Source organism: Cucumis sativus, chromosome 7 (assembly GCF_000004075.3).
Source record: "Cucumis sativus cultivar 9930 chromosome 7, Cucumber_9930_V3, whole genome shotgun sequence".
Taxonomy (NCBI): domain Eukaryota; kingdom Viridiplantae; phylum Streptophyta; class Magnoliopsida; order Cucurbitales; family Cucurbitaceae; genus Cucumis; species Cucumis sativus.
The window spans coordinates 12,931,279-12,948,619 of NC_026661.2; the positions used below are offsets into that span (position 1 = coordinate 12,931,279).

Here is a 17,341-nt window from a genome sequence, read left to right on the forward strand (position 1 = left end):
ATGTTCGTTCATACACATTTAGATATAGGGGTTTGCAAATGTTTTTCTCTCAACCAAATCTATTTTGTCTTAACATCTGTTAAGGAAATCATGAAAACGTCAATGAAGAACATGATTGTTCAGTTCGTGAAATGAAGATGAATGAAGAACTTGATTGAATTGCAAACTTTTTTGTCTCGTTGATATTATATTGTCTCAAAAAATTATTGGTTATCTATTTACATTTCAATACATTTGTGTTTCTAAAATTGAATTGTCAAAAACATATTAATACAAAAAAAAAAAAATGAATTTAATGTTTAGTTTAAACTTCACCAATTTTAAGTAACTAAAATATTAATAATTTCAAGATAACATGCTATTAGTTTAAAAGAAAAATATTTTTTTATAAAAAAGATTCAAAATGAGTATTTCTTTATAAAATTAGTTCATAATGTTTAATAATTTTTTATGGTAATTTAACCTAGGTATAAACATTGTTAGTATAGAATAAACCAAACACGGTTTTACATATAAACATTTCTAAGGAGATTGAACCAAACATGTATTTGAAACCTGTATAAGTGTTTGAATTTTAAACTCGTTTTATAAAAAATATTTTATAAAAAATGTATTCTTAAATAAATATATATATATATATATATATATATATATATATATATATATTTATAGAGAATCCAAACTCACTTGCTTAAATCATTTAATTAAAGGGATCTTTTAAAAAATATAACAAAACGGTAAAATATTTACACTATAGAACAATTTTGAAAACAGAAAATGCCCACAAGCTCACAAGCCTACAATGAAAAATACAAAAAAATTCTCATAATTAATTGGCACTCGACATGCCTAGATTTTATCGTTTATAATTGAGTAGCCAAATCTAAACGATTTTTTTTCTAAAAGCTTTGGTACAAGATCGTTTATATTTGGCATGATCATTTAGATTATGTTATTTTGCTATTTTGCTCGTTTGTTATATTCCTACAAATTTACCTTAATTAAACTCATATACGGTCTTTCTCAAGATAAAGTCAAATTGATTTAATCCACTTTATACTTTTTTTTTTTTTTTTACTATCTTCACATTTCTGTCTCAATTTGTTCAAAGTTCCAAATATGTTATATATAATATATATATATACTTTCAAATTTCAATATTAGGCATGAAGATGCTTTTCTTTTATGGTAAAAAAATGAGTTAAATTACAATCGTTTCAATATTAGGCATCAACTTTATGGACTTTTTCATGATCATATTAGAAAGTTATACTTTCCACTAAAAGTTTGAACTCCTCTAATTCTCTATTACTCTATTTAATTAAACATTGAAAATGCATTTTGAATTATAAGGTATATTTTTTGAATTATAAACTGAAAATAAAAACTAATTTTGTTTTTACATCCAAAAGATTTAAATCTCTCACATCCTCTTCTCAGCTTTCATTCTTTTCTTTTTTTTTTTTAATTGAAATCTTGAACCAAATTAGAAGATATTGCATTAAGTGCTGGGGTGTGAATTTGAACCCGGGACCTCTTGTCCACAGGAACATACAGATGACAGTTGAATTAAACTCATGTTGGCGGGTTTGTTTATTGGTAATTACATAAACAAGTATTTCTTTAGAAGAGCACTGATATTTTGGTAATTTGACCTAGCTAGTATTACAGATACTTGTGAAGAACTAACTTACTATTATTGGTCTATATCCATAGACAAAAAAATATATCTACAGTGAGAATAGTTCAACGGTGAGTCTTTAGTGAAGTATACACACAGTTAGCGAATATTGATTAATGTGGTTAATAAGTTTAGCTAATTAATCTCATTTCATTGTAGCTTCTGATCTGTAGGCAATGATGGATTTACTAAGGGACCAGGGGGCACGTGCCCCCACTCGTATTATCGATTTTTGTATTTTAATATTAATTTTGAATTGTTAGATTACAATATATATTAAATTTAGCTTCATTTTGTCTAAATTTTGCTTCTACTGTAGTGGTTGTGCCCCCTGCACAACCCCTTGGTTGTGAGTATAAATCTCATCTCCTACAATTACTTTTACGAAATAGTTTATTTTTCCAAATCTCAATAATTTTTTTTCTCAGATATCAAATTTCTTCCTAAATTATTACAAAATAGATTTTATTCAAAACATCAATAAATTCCTTTTCTCAAATATCAATAATTTTCTTTCCTTAAATATAAAATTTCTTCCTAAATTTCAACAAATTTTCAAAAGAAAGATAATTTAATTTCCTAAATAGAAGATAATTTTTTAAAAAGAGAAAAAAAAAACTCATATATAACCCAAACTTATGTCCTAGACCTCGTTTGTTATCTAACAAAAAAAAAAAAATATTAAAAAATGCAACAAAATCGGTAATCCAAACTTTCACTCCCTTGACAAAATTCCATGAAAAATGTATTATTCTTTCCTTTTTTTCTTTTCTTTTTTGTATGCAAATTTTAAATTCATATATTTACATTACAAAAAAAATCATGTGAAAATTTGCAGTCTTTCTTCATTGCTACAAATGTAGTGAATGTTATTGGAGCATCAGTAAAACATCAAGATATATTTTTAACATTTTTAGTGTGTTTATTATATAGTGTCCGGTGCCCCCTACGTAAAATTTCTGGATCCGCCACTGTCTGTAGGTCTATTAGATCACCTTCCTAGCTCGTAAAGGGTAATGAAATTTATTTCTATTGATTGTAATTTGAAATGTTCAAATCTAGTTTGAAAATTAAAATAATGTATGGTGATACATTATAATATAAAATTTATATTTTAATTAAAACTTATTATATAAATTTTAATTTTGGATGAATCAACATTAATTTATGAGAGATAAAATATATACATGACACATATTAAAATTATAGGTTATAAGAGAAATTTGTATTTGAATATGATTTAAATTTAAATTAAATTAAATTAAAATATTTAATATAATAATTAATTAATTGAAGAATTAACTAATTAGTTAGTTTAATTTAATTTAATTAAAACTATAGGTTATGATGGAGATATTCATTTAAATCAAATGAAATAGTAATTAAATATAATTTAATTAACTATTATTTTAATTATTTAATTTAGTTTAATTAATTAATTTTATTTTAAGAAAATTTTTAAAAATAGTAGATTTTACAAAATACTTACAACCCTATAGCATCATTGATATGCTATAGTGATAGAATCCAAAATTTTGCTATAACTTGTAAATATTCTATTTTATTTTGCTATTTTAAAAATGATTAAATTAAATTAGGGTACGTGAGTGGCTTTCACACGTATCTCAGAATCTCTCTAACTCCCTCTTCTTCAAGAGGCGAGGTACGAATATTACAGAACAATTCTCTAGTGATTTTAGCATACTCAGTATTCTCTCAAGTTTTTCTCTACAATTTTCTCTATAATTTTCTTCATTTCAATTTTTGTTTTACCAAGCCAAAATCTCATTCTCAGAGCACAGAAAAGTTTCCAAGTGATGGTGTCCAGTATTTATGTTTTGACATATCGAGAGTCGTATCATTTTTATTTTGAAAGCATGCTTAGCCTTGTAGAATTTAATTTTTGTATTATCTTGTGGATGTAATCATATTTTTAGGTTGTCAAATTAAATTGAGTTTACGACGTCGGTATAAATCTTATTGGGTAGGAGTCATATCCCTTCATTGGTATGCTATGATGGATACATTTATTTATATTAACTATATGGTTTGATGGATGAGGCTGCTTTGGATCAGTATGCTTTGATTGGCGATATTGCTTTTGATAATTAGGTTGTTCTTCAAATTTGTTTTTGATTTTTGAAAGTAGTTGACGGAAGTAGTTGCTTAGAGTTATGGTTGAAACTCGAATTTAGAAAGTGATTAGCTAAATTAGGAATATTTTGAAGAGTTTAAGCTTAATATTATATCACTTAATTACAATCTAACCTTCAAATTGATTGAATTACATCTATGAACCTCTAATAAGTAACCACAATTCAGTGTTAACCATAAATCTTTTACTAAATAATTTAGTAATAACTTGTGTTGGATTTACAAGTTCTAGTTTTTAATTAAGATGAATAAAGAGTGTTATAGCCTTTAGTCTTGAATGAAGTTTTAGATTATTTGAATGTTGTAATAATGTGCTCATTTAATGTGATTGTTGGTGAATAAATGTTGGGAGATAGTTTTTGGAGTTAGACATTATCTTCTATGTATTCCAAGCATAAGCATTTTGTAGAACATTTTGCAAACTTTTCTTTATTTTTGTTATAAAGAATACTATATATGTAGATGAACTTTGTTCACGAATTTCATTATTTATAAAATTTACATTGTATAGAACAATTTTTTAAAACGGAAAAAGCCCACAAGCTCACAATGAAAAATATAAAAAATGTCCTAATCAATACGCGATTAATCAGCGACACGCTCTCATGTAATTCTTCTTTTAAACGACCATATGATACGTGCTTGTTGCTAACTCAACTGTGCCAAAAAATTGCTTGGTTAAGATAGCTTCAGACTTAGACTTGGGGAATAGTGTTGTTGCATATGTTGGTTTTTAATTCTACATGATGAGTCATTGATCAAGATCATTGCATGCAAAATGCTTACAATAAATCTCTTCATCATTTAATACTAAGTCCTCGTTGTGTACAAGTTTTCTTATTGTTTTTCCAAGTGTAAGTGAAACAATAGGTTTTCCTGGATAATCCAGGGTCGGTCGAACACATGAAATTGATATCAAAGCTTAGTTCTAGGATCTACTCTTCACTTAGACGATATAAAAGAATAAACTATATACAGTGTGCAAGAGTGTAAGTTTAAATTATATCTACTTATCTATGCTAGAGAATTTGTAAAGGTGGAACAATGAAGGTGGTTGCAAGAATGAAACTCACATGTGAACTAAATTGTATTAAAGAAACGGGTGAAGGAAAATTCATGCATTACTAGGTGATTAAGCTGTGAAAGCCTTGATACAATATAACTTACTTGACTAGCTTATGATTAAAGCGAGCACCTTTTGGTGTCTTTAAACACTACACTTGCTCACACCTCTCGGGATCTAAATGACTAAACCTAGCTAAGCAAGGTATATCTAGAAGATTTCACTTATAAGACTTATAGAGCTTCACATTTAAGGGTGACAACCTCCTTGATATTCACACTTATTCCCCTTTCGGGACACAAATGATAAAATTTATCTTGTCAAGGTGGAGTTTTCTCCAAACTCCTCCTTGCGCATGTTAGTCATATCCTTGCTACTTACACTCTCTAGTAGTTGGCAATATACACTTGTCAAGTGATGAAAATAGCTCAGCTAACGCGATAAGAATTATAAGGTAAACTTCTTATCAAGAATCTATCATAGATCCTAAACTACAAATAGCACAAGGACATATGAATAGTAAATAAAATGATGGATTGAAAATGTGTAAATATACATTGTATTAAAGAATAAAGACTTTCGGCCACTATACAATATAAACAAATACAATGTAAAGAAATAAAAAGAAATGGAAAGAATAGAAATGACATTACAAGTTATGGGAGATGAAAAATAATATTTCTTCACCCAGACCTCAAGCTTTTACTCGTTGGCTGACCGAAGAAGAGAAGAAATACTTTATAGATTGTGGAAATTTTCCACCTCTCTTTAGTGATTGGTCCATTCAAATATCTAGTCTCCCGTCTTCTTCGTGAGGATGAAGTTTCTTTTTATAGGCAGATTTAGGCGGGAAAGCTATCATTCTAAGCATGTCAGCGTCGAAAGCTGTCTCTATCGTCAAGTCACATCAACTCCATCTACCACTTTTGTCTTCTAGCAAACCTCTTCTCGCGTAGTCTTTAGCCAAGTTCCTCTGCGATTCACTAACTTCTTCTTCTTTTGTTTCCAATTCTGCGTTTAGACACTCAAAACAAGGTATGGTGATGCTTATGTAAAGTGTATTTCTAAATATTTATGCATTTACAATATAAGCTATGCGTTTTGACACATTTCTTATGCATTTTGGTCCTATTATTCAATCTAAAAGGTCATAATAACTTGTATTTCTACAAGTTATCATTATGCAATTATTTAGAAAATGATACATAATCGCGTAGTTCATGATACATGATTGTTAGTTAATGATAATTGATGGTTTGAAAAGTCTAGTAAACGATCGTGTAGATGATGATACACGATCGTGTAGTTCATGATACATGATCAAGTAGTTCATGATAAATGATGGTTCTAAAAAGTCCTAGTAAACGATCATGTAGATCATGATACACGATCGTGTAGTTCATGATAAATGATGGTTTTAAAAAAGTCCTATGGTAAACGATCATGTAGTGCGTCTTACTATATTTGACTATCAATTGTCCAGACATTTCCTATGTTGTAGATGTTTGTGCTCTCTATCAAGTTGATCGATCCTCGAACATTACATCTCACTTCTGTCAAAAGAATTCTAAAGTATGTTCATGGCACTGCAGAGCATGGGCTATAGTACTCCTTTGACACGACCTCATCCCTTATGGGTTATTATGATGTTGACTGAATAGTTTGCTCGAAGGATTGTAAAAGTACTTCAAGAGGTTGCTTATTTTTTGATAATAACCTAATGTTTTGGTTCAGGCAAAAACAAAATTGTGTTTCTCTATCTACTACAGAAGTCGGGTATATAGTTGCTGGAAGTAGTTGTACTCAACTGATTTGGATGAAGCAGATACTAAAGAAATATGAATTGACCAGGGTGTGATGACCTTGTGATAACATGAGTGCTATCAATATTACAAAAAAATTGGTTAAGCACAGTAGAATAAAGCACATCGACATACACCATCATTTTATTCAAGATTTGGTTGAGGGAAGTATTGTTTCTTTAGACTATATGTAATTTGTAAAAAAAGTTGTAATTTGAAGCTTGTTATATAGTTGCACCTATATAGTTAGACTATATGAGTTAAAACCCCTATTTCATATGTATGGATGTATGGATTTAAGAGAAAAAACGATTTGTTTAAGGCCCAAAATTTAACAAATGAGGTAACTATGTTAAGATTTACAAAATGATAGATTTTTGGAAAGAATGCTGCAGTAGATTGAAATGCAAAAGAGCTGGCATGAGTGGGAACCCTAATTAAGAAAAAAATAATAATTAAGATGCAACTAAAGTAGTAATGATAGTAATGGATATTTGAATTTCACAGCTTAATATTTATTAGTTATAGTTAATTCCAATGTATATGCTTGCAAATGTAAGAAAATAAAATTTGAAATGAGGCATCTATATTTAAGTAAGTTTGAAAGCATTTGCATACGTGTGGTTTTATTTTGGACACCATATAGAGTCAATTAATTTCTAATGATGATAAAGAAACAAATAAGATAATGGATCACATCACTCTAAAAACTTATGATGAACCAATGATGCCAATAATAAAGTGTATGCCAAAACAATACAATATTGTAAATGTAGTTAAAGAAAGTAAGAGAAGCAAAATTAGATAAAATAGGAATCAACAAAAAGGAAAGGTTTTATAAAACTCTTCCAACATATAATAATAATATTGAAGACGAAGTAGTTGAAGGATTAAGACATTCAAAAAAAAAAAAAAAAAAAATGTTGATGCGTTTGGTTGAAGGTTTTGCCTTAATTACAATTACTTCTACATTTTCTTTTAGTTACTAAACAAAATAAGAAAATGTTCCCTACTATGTCTTAACCCACTCTTTGACCCAAATGGGTAAACTTTATGTGTGAAGCAAAATAGCCCTTGTAGGAGTACTTATTTTAGCTAGGGAACTATGAAATTTTATCTCATATGTATATGACTTGGGTTGGATGTGCTTTCTTGATAACTCTCCAAATGAATTATCTTCCTCCGTTTAAATCACATGGTTGTACGTACACTATTAATTAACAAATTATTCTAGTTCTTAGACAGAGCATTTGGAGCCTTCGGGAGAGTTTGGATACTTTTTGAGCCAAAAAGACCAGCAATTAGCAAACCAAATGTAGCAAACATACCCTTTCAGTAAAAAAACAGGACATATACAACGCGACGTTATGCAAATAATCCAACGAATTTGTGTAGGGTGGGATGCGATAACTTCGATAACTAGTTAGGTTTCTATTCATTAGAATGATCTAAGTAACTTAGTCTTATTTCTAAGTGTTTTATGAACACTTGTTTGAGAGGAAGTGTCCTTTGATTTGTACATATGAGAGTGGTTAGATTGTCGACTCAATAAGCTTACCATTTTAAGGGACAAGACCAAGTAAGAAGTTGAAACATAATCACATAAGATAGAAGTCACTCATTTCCGACTTTATGGTAATGAATGAATTCCATCTTGTGTGTGATTTTGTTTATGGTGAACATAATCACTCATTCCCCCACATAAACAACCTGTTTATGGTCAATCACACAAGATGGTTTTCAGTAAAATGATGTCTCTAGGACTTGAACAAAGGATCCTACCCTCTCTATGGCACGAGAGAGGTTTATATTTATTGGTTGAACCATAAACAAGTTGTTTATTAGAGAAGCACTTATATTCGAGGACTTAGAAGTAACCAGAGATGTAAAGCGATAATTTGACATAGTTGGTGTTACAAATATTTGTGAAGGACTAGCTTGCTATTATTCGTCTATATTTGTTGACACATAAATATATCTACATCGAAAAGAGTTCACGTGTGAGTTTTTAATGGATTGTACACAGTTAAAGAATATTGGTTGATGTGGTTAATAAGTTTAGCTAATTAATCTCATATCGTTGTAGCCACCGACGAATTTAGTATAGGCCCGGAGGGGCTCGAACCCCCTCTCAACTTTATTGTCTTTATATAATATGTATAAACAAAACCAATTAATGTTTAATAAATTTATTGGCAACTATGCTTGTCAGCCCCCCTTCCAACCATAGTTTAAGTCTTAATTCTTTTTTCAGATTTTTATTTTTTCTCTAAGTTACAACTCGGGATCCGCCACTGGTCACTTATAGCGGTCCATTAGGTGTCTTTTCTAGGTCATAAAGGGTAATGAGGTTAATAAATCTTGGATGTAATTTGAAATGTTCAAATTTATTTAGAAAATTAATATAATGTAGGTTATAAAGTTTATAATTTAATTAAGCTTTACAGTATAAATTTAACTTTTAGATATGATTCAAAATTAATTTAAAGAAAATAAAATATTTAAATGAATTCAAATATTAATTTATAAATTAGATTCATATTAAAATTATACGTTAGTAAAGAAATTTATATTTGAATCAATTTACACGTGAATATGATTTAAATATGGATAAAATCAAATATAAGATATTTAATTCAGTAATTAATTAATTAAAAAATTATTTAATAGTTTAGTTTAATTATATTTAATTAAATTAAAATTATAGGTTATATAAGAGCTAAGTATGATTTAATTCTAAAATTATATTTCTACTAGATGCGAGATTGCCACAATGCAGAAGATGTTAACAAGTGAATCAACAAAATCCACGACTTATCGAATTGTACGGTATCTCCGTACAAAGAAGTATTATTGATTGAAGAAAGAACCCTAAGGCTACAACTATTCCTACTATGAGAGACGGATACAAATTCCAAGCTAAAAAGAAAACGGAAATAAAACCTCAACTACCTGGACTACCCTTTCCTTTCTTTTCCTTTCCTTTTCGAAAGTACCATTTTAACCTCTCTAGTGGTTCCTTCTTAAGCCTTTTTACGTTGAGAAATTGACAAAACTAGCACTTTTTTTTTTATTTTATATTTCAAAAGTAGCACAGTTTTAGAAAACTCGTAATTTTGCTTTTTAGATCTACTTCGAGATTCTTTCCAAATTTTAAAAAGCTACTTGAAGAAAATTTCTCAATCTCTCTCAATCAAGATATATAAAATGACGAAAATATCCAACTTGGTATTTCGAACGCTACATATTCTTCAAAAACATTAAACTCCAAACACTTTGCTCATTTAGGACGAGAAGTGAACGATTTCACTACTGCAATTCGAATGACTTTTAGTGTGGTGTGCTTAAAAAACTTCTAATGAGATTAAAAAAATCATTTTTATATTGCAATCATGTAACTTAAATGATTTAGAAATTGATGTTAACTCTTTTCAAGCCAAGTTTGCCACAAGAGTCCTCGAGTTGAAAAAAGAAGCATTTAGGTTAACTATTTTCGAGCCATTGTGGTCCTAAGATGCACCGAGCTGAAAAATAGAAGCAATTTGTCATTTGATCCTATGCCAAAGTTACCCCAAAAGGACCCAAGCTAAAGAACATAAGCATTTATGTAATACGATCTCGAGCTAAGGTTGTCCTGAGATGTCTCCTAGTTTAGAAACAGAAGCAATTATGTCATTGATCCCGAGTCAAAGTTGCCCCGAGATGGCTCTAAGCTAAAGAATAGAAGCATTATGTAATATGATCCCGGGCTAAAATTTTCCCAAGATGTTCTCGAGTTTAAAAACATAAGCAATTATGTTATTGATCCTGGGCCAATTAGTTTAAATTAAAATTCAATTTTTTGTCATAGAAGGAAGAATATTGAGGAATTTCTTGAACAAGACCTCCCTTTCATGGTTTTTGCTAGTCGTAGAAAAAAATGACGTACATCGTCAAACAACCTTGTAAAGCGTTGGAAAATCCCCATTTCTCTAAGGTTGTTCTTGCTGATGCTTTCAAGGAACAAATGTTTGTAAGAAAAAATTATTCTAATATCCAAAGTATCTTGTTATGTTGTTTGGCTTCTTTGTCTTTATTTTTAAATTTTTATTAAAAAAACACATATCTCGGTGATGCACTAGTGAGAGAGACTAAGATAAATCATTCAAAGAGTTTTCTAAATTTTGAGAATAATTTCAAGGTCGATCTCAACCGAGATTGAACTCAAGAAAAACAAAATTACAAATTTTCTAAAACTATGCTACCTTCGAAATATAAAACAAAAAAATGTGCTATTTCTCAAAATTTTCCTTTCACATTCCTCACTCATATTTGTAACTAACTTCATAAGCTTTGGGTCAAGTAACTTTCTCTTTGACTTTTTCCCGATCAATAATGTTAAAACATGATAGAGTCGTCGATTGGTAGAAGTTAGTAGACGCGAAATGTTTTGTTTCCAATGTATGTTTGTATGGTACTTCAAAGACATACCCTACTAGTTTCGATAACCATTTTTGATATTTGAGAGAAATTGCATGTTGCTCCAATAAAAACTGAAGTGCACGTTGATTTGTTAGAACAATAAAGCGTTGAACCAACAAATAAGGTCCCCAACATTGCACCACATCATTGTTGCCATCAGTTCTCTCTCATAAATGGGTTTCACCCTACCCCTCTCCAATAAGTGTTAATTGAAAAAAGCCATAGGACGATGGTTATGCGATAAGATTGCTCCAAGGTCGGTTCTCGAAGCATCCATTTCTACAATAAACAACTGGTTGAAGTCAGATAATGTCAATACAGATACGATTCATCAATTACTGATAAGAGGCCAGTGCATTAGTCGGTGCGAATGACATAACCAAAAACTCATAATGGCTTTCGTGTCTTTGAAAAGCCATCCTTTCCACATCCTTTGTGTGCACCTTGACTTGATGATAGCTAAATTTAAGATCCATTTGGGAGAATACGAGAACTCCATATAACTAATCAAATAATTCTTCACACACGAATGGAAAACTTATCTAAGATAGTGACATAGTTTCAGGCAGCATGCAATAAAAACAAAAACACCATCTTTCGTCCTTCTTTCACACCAGTAGCACGAGGCTAGAATAGGAGCTGGTTCTCAATTTCATTTCTTCTGAGCATAATCGTATCCATATGGCCTTCTGTTGACTAGGGTTGTTCCCTCCAAATGAATGCAATGATCAATTTCTCGCTGGGCGGTAATGTGTTGGGCCATTGTAAAACTTAGAAAACTCCTGCAATAAGTTTCCAAATCCAGGATGCACTGAAGATTTCCATTGCTTTCGCCCACCACTGTTCGTATCATCTTCAGTAACAGCCAATGCCCTACACTCAATGAGAAATCCTTGGTCTTCACATGCCCATGACTTTGTCAATCTTTTTAAGTTTACTCGGGTTTTTATCAAGCTGGGATGATTTTCAATGTGTTGGCAAAGACTGCATGATTTACCAATATTGGACCATGGAGTTTGATGTTGATTGTTATGTCTGATTATGTATGTTGATTATCTTTGTTTGTTGCATCTAATATGGACATATTTATGTGTTGTAATCAAATATTTACGAACTCTTTGAATGACAGTGAATTCTGTCTGTATAATTCATATTATACAATATGACATCACTTTCAAACTAAGCCTGAAAACATAGAATTTCTGAATATACTTTTCGTTAGTAAACCAAACATATAAATTGAAAAGTACTTTTTAACTGTATCAAACTCCTCTCAACAGATATAGAAAATCCGCCAAGTTCCATTCAACTTTTATTCCACACAAACTTTCAACTTATTCTAACAGTTGATCTTTCAACCAAATTACATAAACAGCAAGAACAAAAGGGCTTTAAATCCCTTCACCAAACCTGACAGATTCATCATAACTCCCAATCTTAATGCCACATCCCAAGTTTATTTCTGGGCATAGTTTCTAGAATTTGAAAGCTTTCTTCTGTTTTTCTGGGCAATAAAAGACAGGAAAGACGACAAGTACTTCCTGACCCAACCAGCATCATATAAATACAGTGACAAGCTCTCAAAAATTAAAGACATATAACTATATTTCTCTCAGAAAGAAAATGATTTTACAGGGAAAAAAATGGAGATAGAAAGGGACACCACAAAACCAGTATAAAAGAATAAACATAACTTACAAATTTCTTACAATTAAATGGACAGTTCTCTTGCAGCAATGGAGAATGGCTCACAAAAGAATGATGGAATTTGCAGCAACCATATGCTTTGATAAGAAGACCACGATTTACAAACAAAAATAACTGTTCTCTAGTTGTGCTTTACCTTTTCCTTTTCCTTCTCCTTCTCCTTTCCTTTATTTTCACCCAGAACAAATTCCACATACAAATCCTTCAAAGCTATCACGACAGTTGTAATCAACGGTCCCATAATTGCACCCTGTGAGGATGGATAAGAGAACATTCAGTCAGATATATAAGGGAGAAATGAGAATTTCATTGATTAGTGAAACTACAAAGGATGGAGAAAGAACCCCAAGAGTATGAGGAAACCCAAACCCAAATGATTACAAGGAAACCTTGCAATTAGTTAAAATAATGCTAAGACTATAATCAGAGACGGGGGGAAAGCATTAATACCAATATAAAGCTCATACTAATATAATAACAAAGTTCAAAAGAGTATCAAAAGGCACCCTGGTATCTCTAAAGATGTATCTATTTCTATCTAACCAAAGTTTCTGAAGGAAAGTGAAAACCCTGGAGATTTTCCCACAGAACATCTCTCCTTTAAAAGAGGACCCCACAAAGGTGGAAGCAAGCAGGTCAGCCATGTTGACTGGATGAGCAATTTGCCAGCTGAAACTTTTGATCATTTTCAATTTTCAAGTTACTTCTAAGGAGTGGAGGGAGGTTTCTGATCTTGCAAAATCTAACAGTAACCATTGGGTTTCTTTAGATAAGAGATTGAGCATTACTCCTTTTGGGTAGTTGCTTCAAGCTGGGAAGGTTTTTAGAATAGTTGAGTGATTTGCCAAAAAAAGTTTGGTTCAGTGGTATTGGCATGTCATCTGTTCCTATAGGTTGGAGGTTCAATCTCCTATACTCAAAAAAAGAATAGGCGAGTAATTTGTATTGTGGGATCTTTTAAGGTTTTTGTGTGAAATGGCTATTTCACTGAAGTTAAACCTTATTGGAACTTCTCAACTTCTACTTAAGAGTTTGGTAATTTAGAGTTCACAATTAAACAATTTCGATCATTCATCTTGGAAATGGAATCACTACCGGTCTTACAAGATTGAGAACAGTCATTTCTTAAAGTATTTATGATAGCTAGTTTAGAAGCTAAAATCATCACAATTGTCAAGCGTGTAAGCTCTAATTATCCACAGAAAAAACACATTGAATGCACAATAAAGTCTAGGAGCAGAAAGACAGTTTACCTCCAATGCAGACGAAAACAAAGTCATTCCACCAATGATGCTAAGTCCCATAAGGTATTCACTGTGACCAGGTATGTCCTCTTGAATTTCCGAGATGCCATAATCCATGAGTGCTAGGTGAATAATTGCCAAACAGATGGCTACTACATATCTACCTTCCAGCAGCAGCTGTAAGGCTGCGGGAATTGTTGCAAACCAAGATGGAAAAATTGGGAAAAGAGGACTCAGAAATGCAAGAACAGTGGACACATACAAGAAATGTATTTCAAAGAGTCGAAGCAACAGCCATGTAAGACATCCTTGATAGATTGCAATCTCTGCTGTAGCCAAAAGAACGCCTGAGATCGCATGGTCAAGAACTTCAACGCATCGAATTCGGGCCGAATCTTCAATTGGAAGCATATGCATAACTTGTTCAGTCACACCTCCAGATTCAGAAGTGATGAGATAATACAGAACCCAAAAGAACACCATCGACTGAGAAACAAAGTTGAAAACCTCAGCCGCTCCTGAAATGATAGACCTACCAATCGAAAGCATAAGCTTTGCACTGCCTCCTAGTACTGATACACTGCTAGCAAAGACTCTCTGCGAAATATCCATCCCTTGAACGGCTAATCCTTTTGCTTTCTCAACTAAATCCTCCCTAGTGATTATCAACTCCCTAATAATTGCATCCAGCTCTGTATAAATCTGGCCCCACTCCTTGTTACTAACGCTGTTTCTCAAACTCATAAGTTTTTGCGTGTACGGCGATGGAGTTATTAGAGAAGTCGAAGCCCCTGAAGAGTTAGCACGGGATGATGATAAAGCTAAATGCTTAATCCCAGTGACGAACTCCGTCATATTATACTGCATAGCATAACTATCTATCTGTTCCAGCACTGCTTCATAAAATTGGCTGGTGTAGCTATCAATCATCCCAGGCAAATCATTCTCTTCCATCCACTTCTTAACCCCAATCCTCTCCGCATAGTTGCTCTCTTCCACATGTAGTTTCAATGAAATCATAGCATCTTTCCCTTCAACCCCAATTTTGTAAGAGAAAAAGACCGATCCAGCTAAGAACACAACAATCATAGCAACAATCAAGCCAATTGCAACTATAGTTTTCAATCTTTTCAAAAGCCCTTTAGTAAAGAACGCACTAACAGCAGTACGACGAAAGCTCAAGCTACGAAAGGAAGAAACATTATACCTAGTAGGATCCACAGACTTAGAACTAAACAAAAAGCCTAACCCAAGAAGCGAAACAGAGCCAATAACACCAAAGTTCTCATAAGCAAGTATAAAAATCCAGAACGACACAAGCCATCGCAACAACTTAGAAAACACACTCTGATTCCTTCTAACATGCCCAGATTTCTTCCTCCTAAGAACAACACGAAAACAAACTTCTCGAAATTGTACAAGGGTTCCAACAAAAACCTTAAAAACAGCAACAGGGATGGCGAGAAGAGTCTCGGTAAGGCCCAATTGAAGGGGTTCGGACCAGAACCCTTCAAGGGTTTGTTGAATACCACGAAGAGGGATAGAACAGAGGACGGCCCACTGAAGGGGGCGGAGATAGGCCTCGAGGATGCGACCGACGGCGTAGAGAGTGAGAATGGTGAAGGCAAGGCCGGCGTGGGCCATGGCGATGTAAAGGGCAAGGCGGACCTGTGGATCACCGGAAAAAGAGGAATTGGAATCGGATTGAGGGAGTTTGGAAGATTGGTTTTGAGGGTCGGGGCTGGGTTTTCGAACAGAGCCGGATCTGAACATGTCCTGCCATGGAGGGCTTGAGGAATTGGAATTGGAATTGGAATTGGAAGATGGATCAGAGTAAGGAACGAGCTCCATTTGGAGGAGTGACAGGGAAATGGATTTTGGTGAAGAGACAGAGAAGAGCTGAACAATAATGGAGGGAGAGAAAAGGAGAGGGAGGCAAGTCAGAGACGAAAATGATTGGGTTTTCCATAACGGACTTTTGGCGTCAGTAAGTTACTGAGTTCGCTGTCTTTTCTTATTTTTTATTTTTTATGTTGTCACCTTCACCAAAGAACCTTAGCTTCCAAAATCATCCACACTTTTAGTTCCACCACCACCATTCAATGTTTAGATTGTCTATACCAATGCTCGTAGAAATATCTATAAAATGTCTAACGACAACCTATGAAGAATAACATACTTTTGTAATAGTGTTATTTTTATAAAATAATAATGTCAAAAATAGAATACACGGAAAACTATTAACAAAAATAAGGTAGCTAAGTTTTTTATTCGGTTTAGGACTTCATTAAGTCGTGGACGGAGTACACATCTCGAGTCTAAAGTAGTCTTGTACCTGGTACACAACTCAACTCACGTGTATGTCCTGTGTAGCAGTCAACATTGTCATGGTGTCCGACATGGAGGTCATCGTGAACCAGGTACACTACTTCCATCTTACAACCTAGTCACAACTCATTCTGCCTTTCATCCTTGTATCACAAAAATAAAACTCCCCTCTATCCTCGTCTCCCTCTTGTCGCTATCATCATCCCACCTTTCATTATTTATTGACTAGAAGTTCTAAGGTATGTTTAGTTTCTCTTCTTTGCATATGTTTTATGTTTAATATAATGTGAATATATTTATATGATTTTGTTAAGTTTATAGCTTTTGGTTTTTAGAGTGGGAATGTATTTTCTTCTTTTTATATATATTTTTGTTTACATAGTGTGAATATATTTGTATTTGTTGAACTTAACTAATCATGGACGGGGTACATGCTTTTGTTGAATACTTCTTAAACTAATCTAATTCTTGAAATGAATTGATTTTACGTGTATACCTTATATCGACGAATGTTTCTTATTGTCCAACTTCAAGCATTGTTATGATAGTTGATTCCATCCAATATAACATCTAGATTATTGGGTTGAGTTATCATTCACTAAAGTTTGCCAAATGCAGACTTATTAGAGAGCCGATCAACATAGAAAAACTACCAGAATTTGTAATAAAATAGATCGGAGAGAGTCTAGCCAATCAATGAGATGCACGACATGTAAGGAAGGAGGACATAATAAACGTACTTGTTCTCTACGTACAATGGGTACTTCCTCTTCAAAACACTAATGTGTAATATGATAGTCAATACTAGTAATTTTTTACGTTTGTTTGTATGTAACTAAGTTCATTCTATTTTATGCTTGTATGTAAAATTAGCAATTTTGGTTATACAATACTTTTATGT

General features: G+C 32.3%; 1 protein-coding gene across 1 annotated transcript; it reads right to left on the bottom strand.

Moving 5' to 3' along the window:
* Window positions 1-12,442: 12,442 nt before the first annotated feature.
* Window positions 12,443-16,104, bottom strand: LOC101216912. The gene is made up of 2 exons (XM_004149359.3): window positions 14,122-16,104; window positions 12,443-13,118 (listed from the first exon to the last, which is right to left on the bottom strand). The coding sequence occupies exons 1-2, from the start codon at window positions 15,961-15,963 to the stop codon at window positions 12,990-12,992; spliced, it is 1,971 nt and encodes a 656-aa protein (XP_004149407.1). The 5' UTR covers window positions 15,964-16,104; the 3' UTR covers window positions 12,443-12,989.
* Between the last annotated feature and the right edge of the window lie 1,237 nt (window positions 16,105-17,341).

What these genes read in the sequence shown, in the direction of transcription:
- LOC101216912 (XM_004149359.3), bottom strand. Translation starts at nt 15,963, where the DNA reads ATGGAGCTCGTTCCTTACTCTGATCCATCTTCCAATTCCAATTCCAAT. An exon ending in TGTTTTCGTCTGCATTGGAG is followed by an intron (nt 13,119 to 14,121) that starts GTAAACTGTCTT and finishes CCATCCTCACAG; the next exon opens with GGTGCAATTATGGGACCGTT.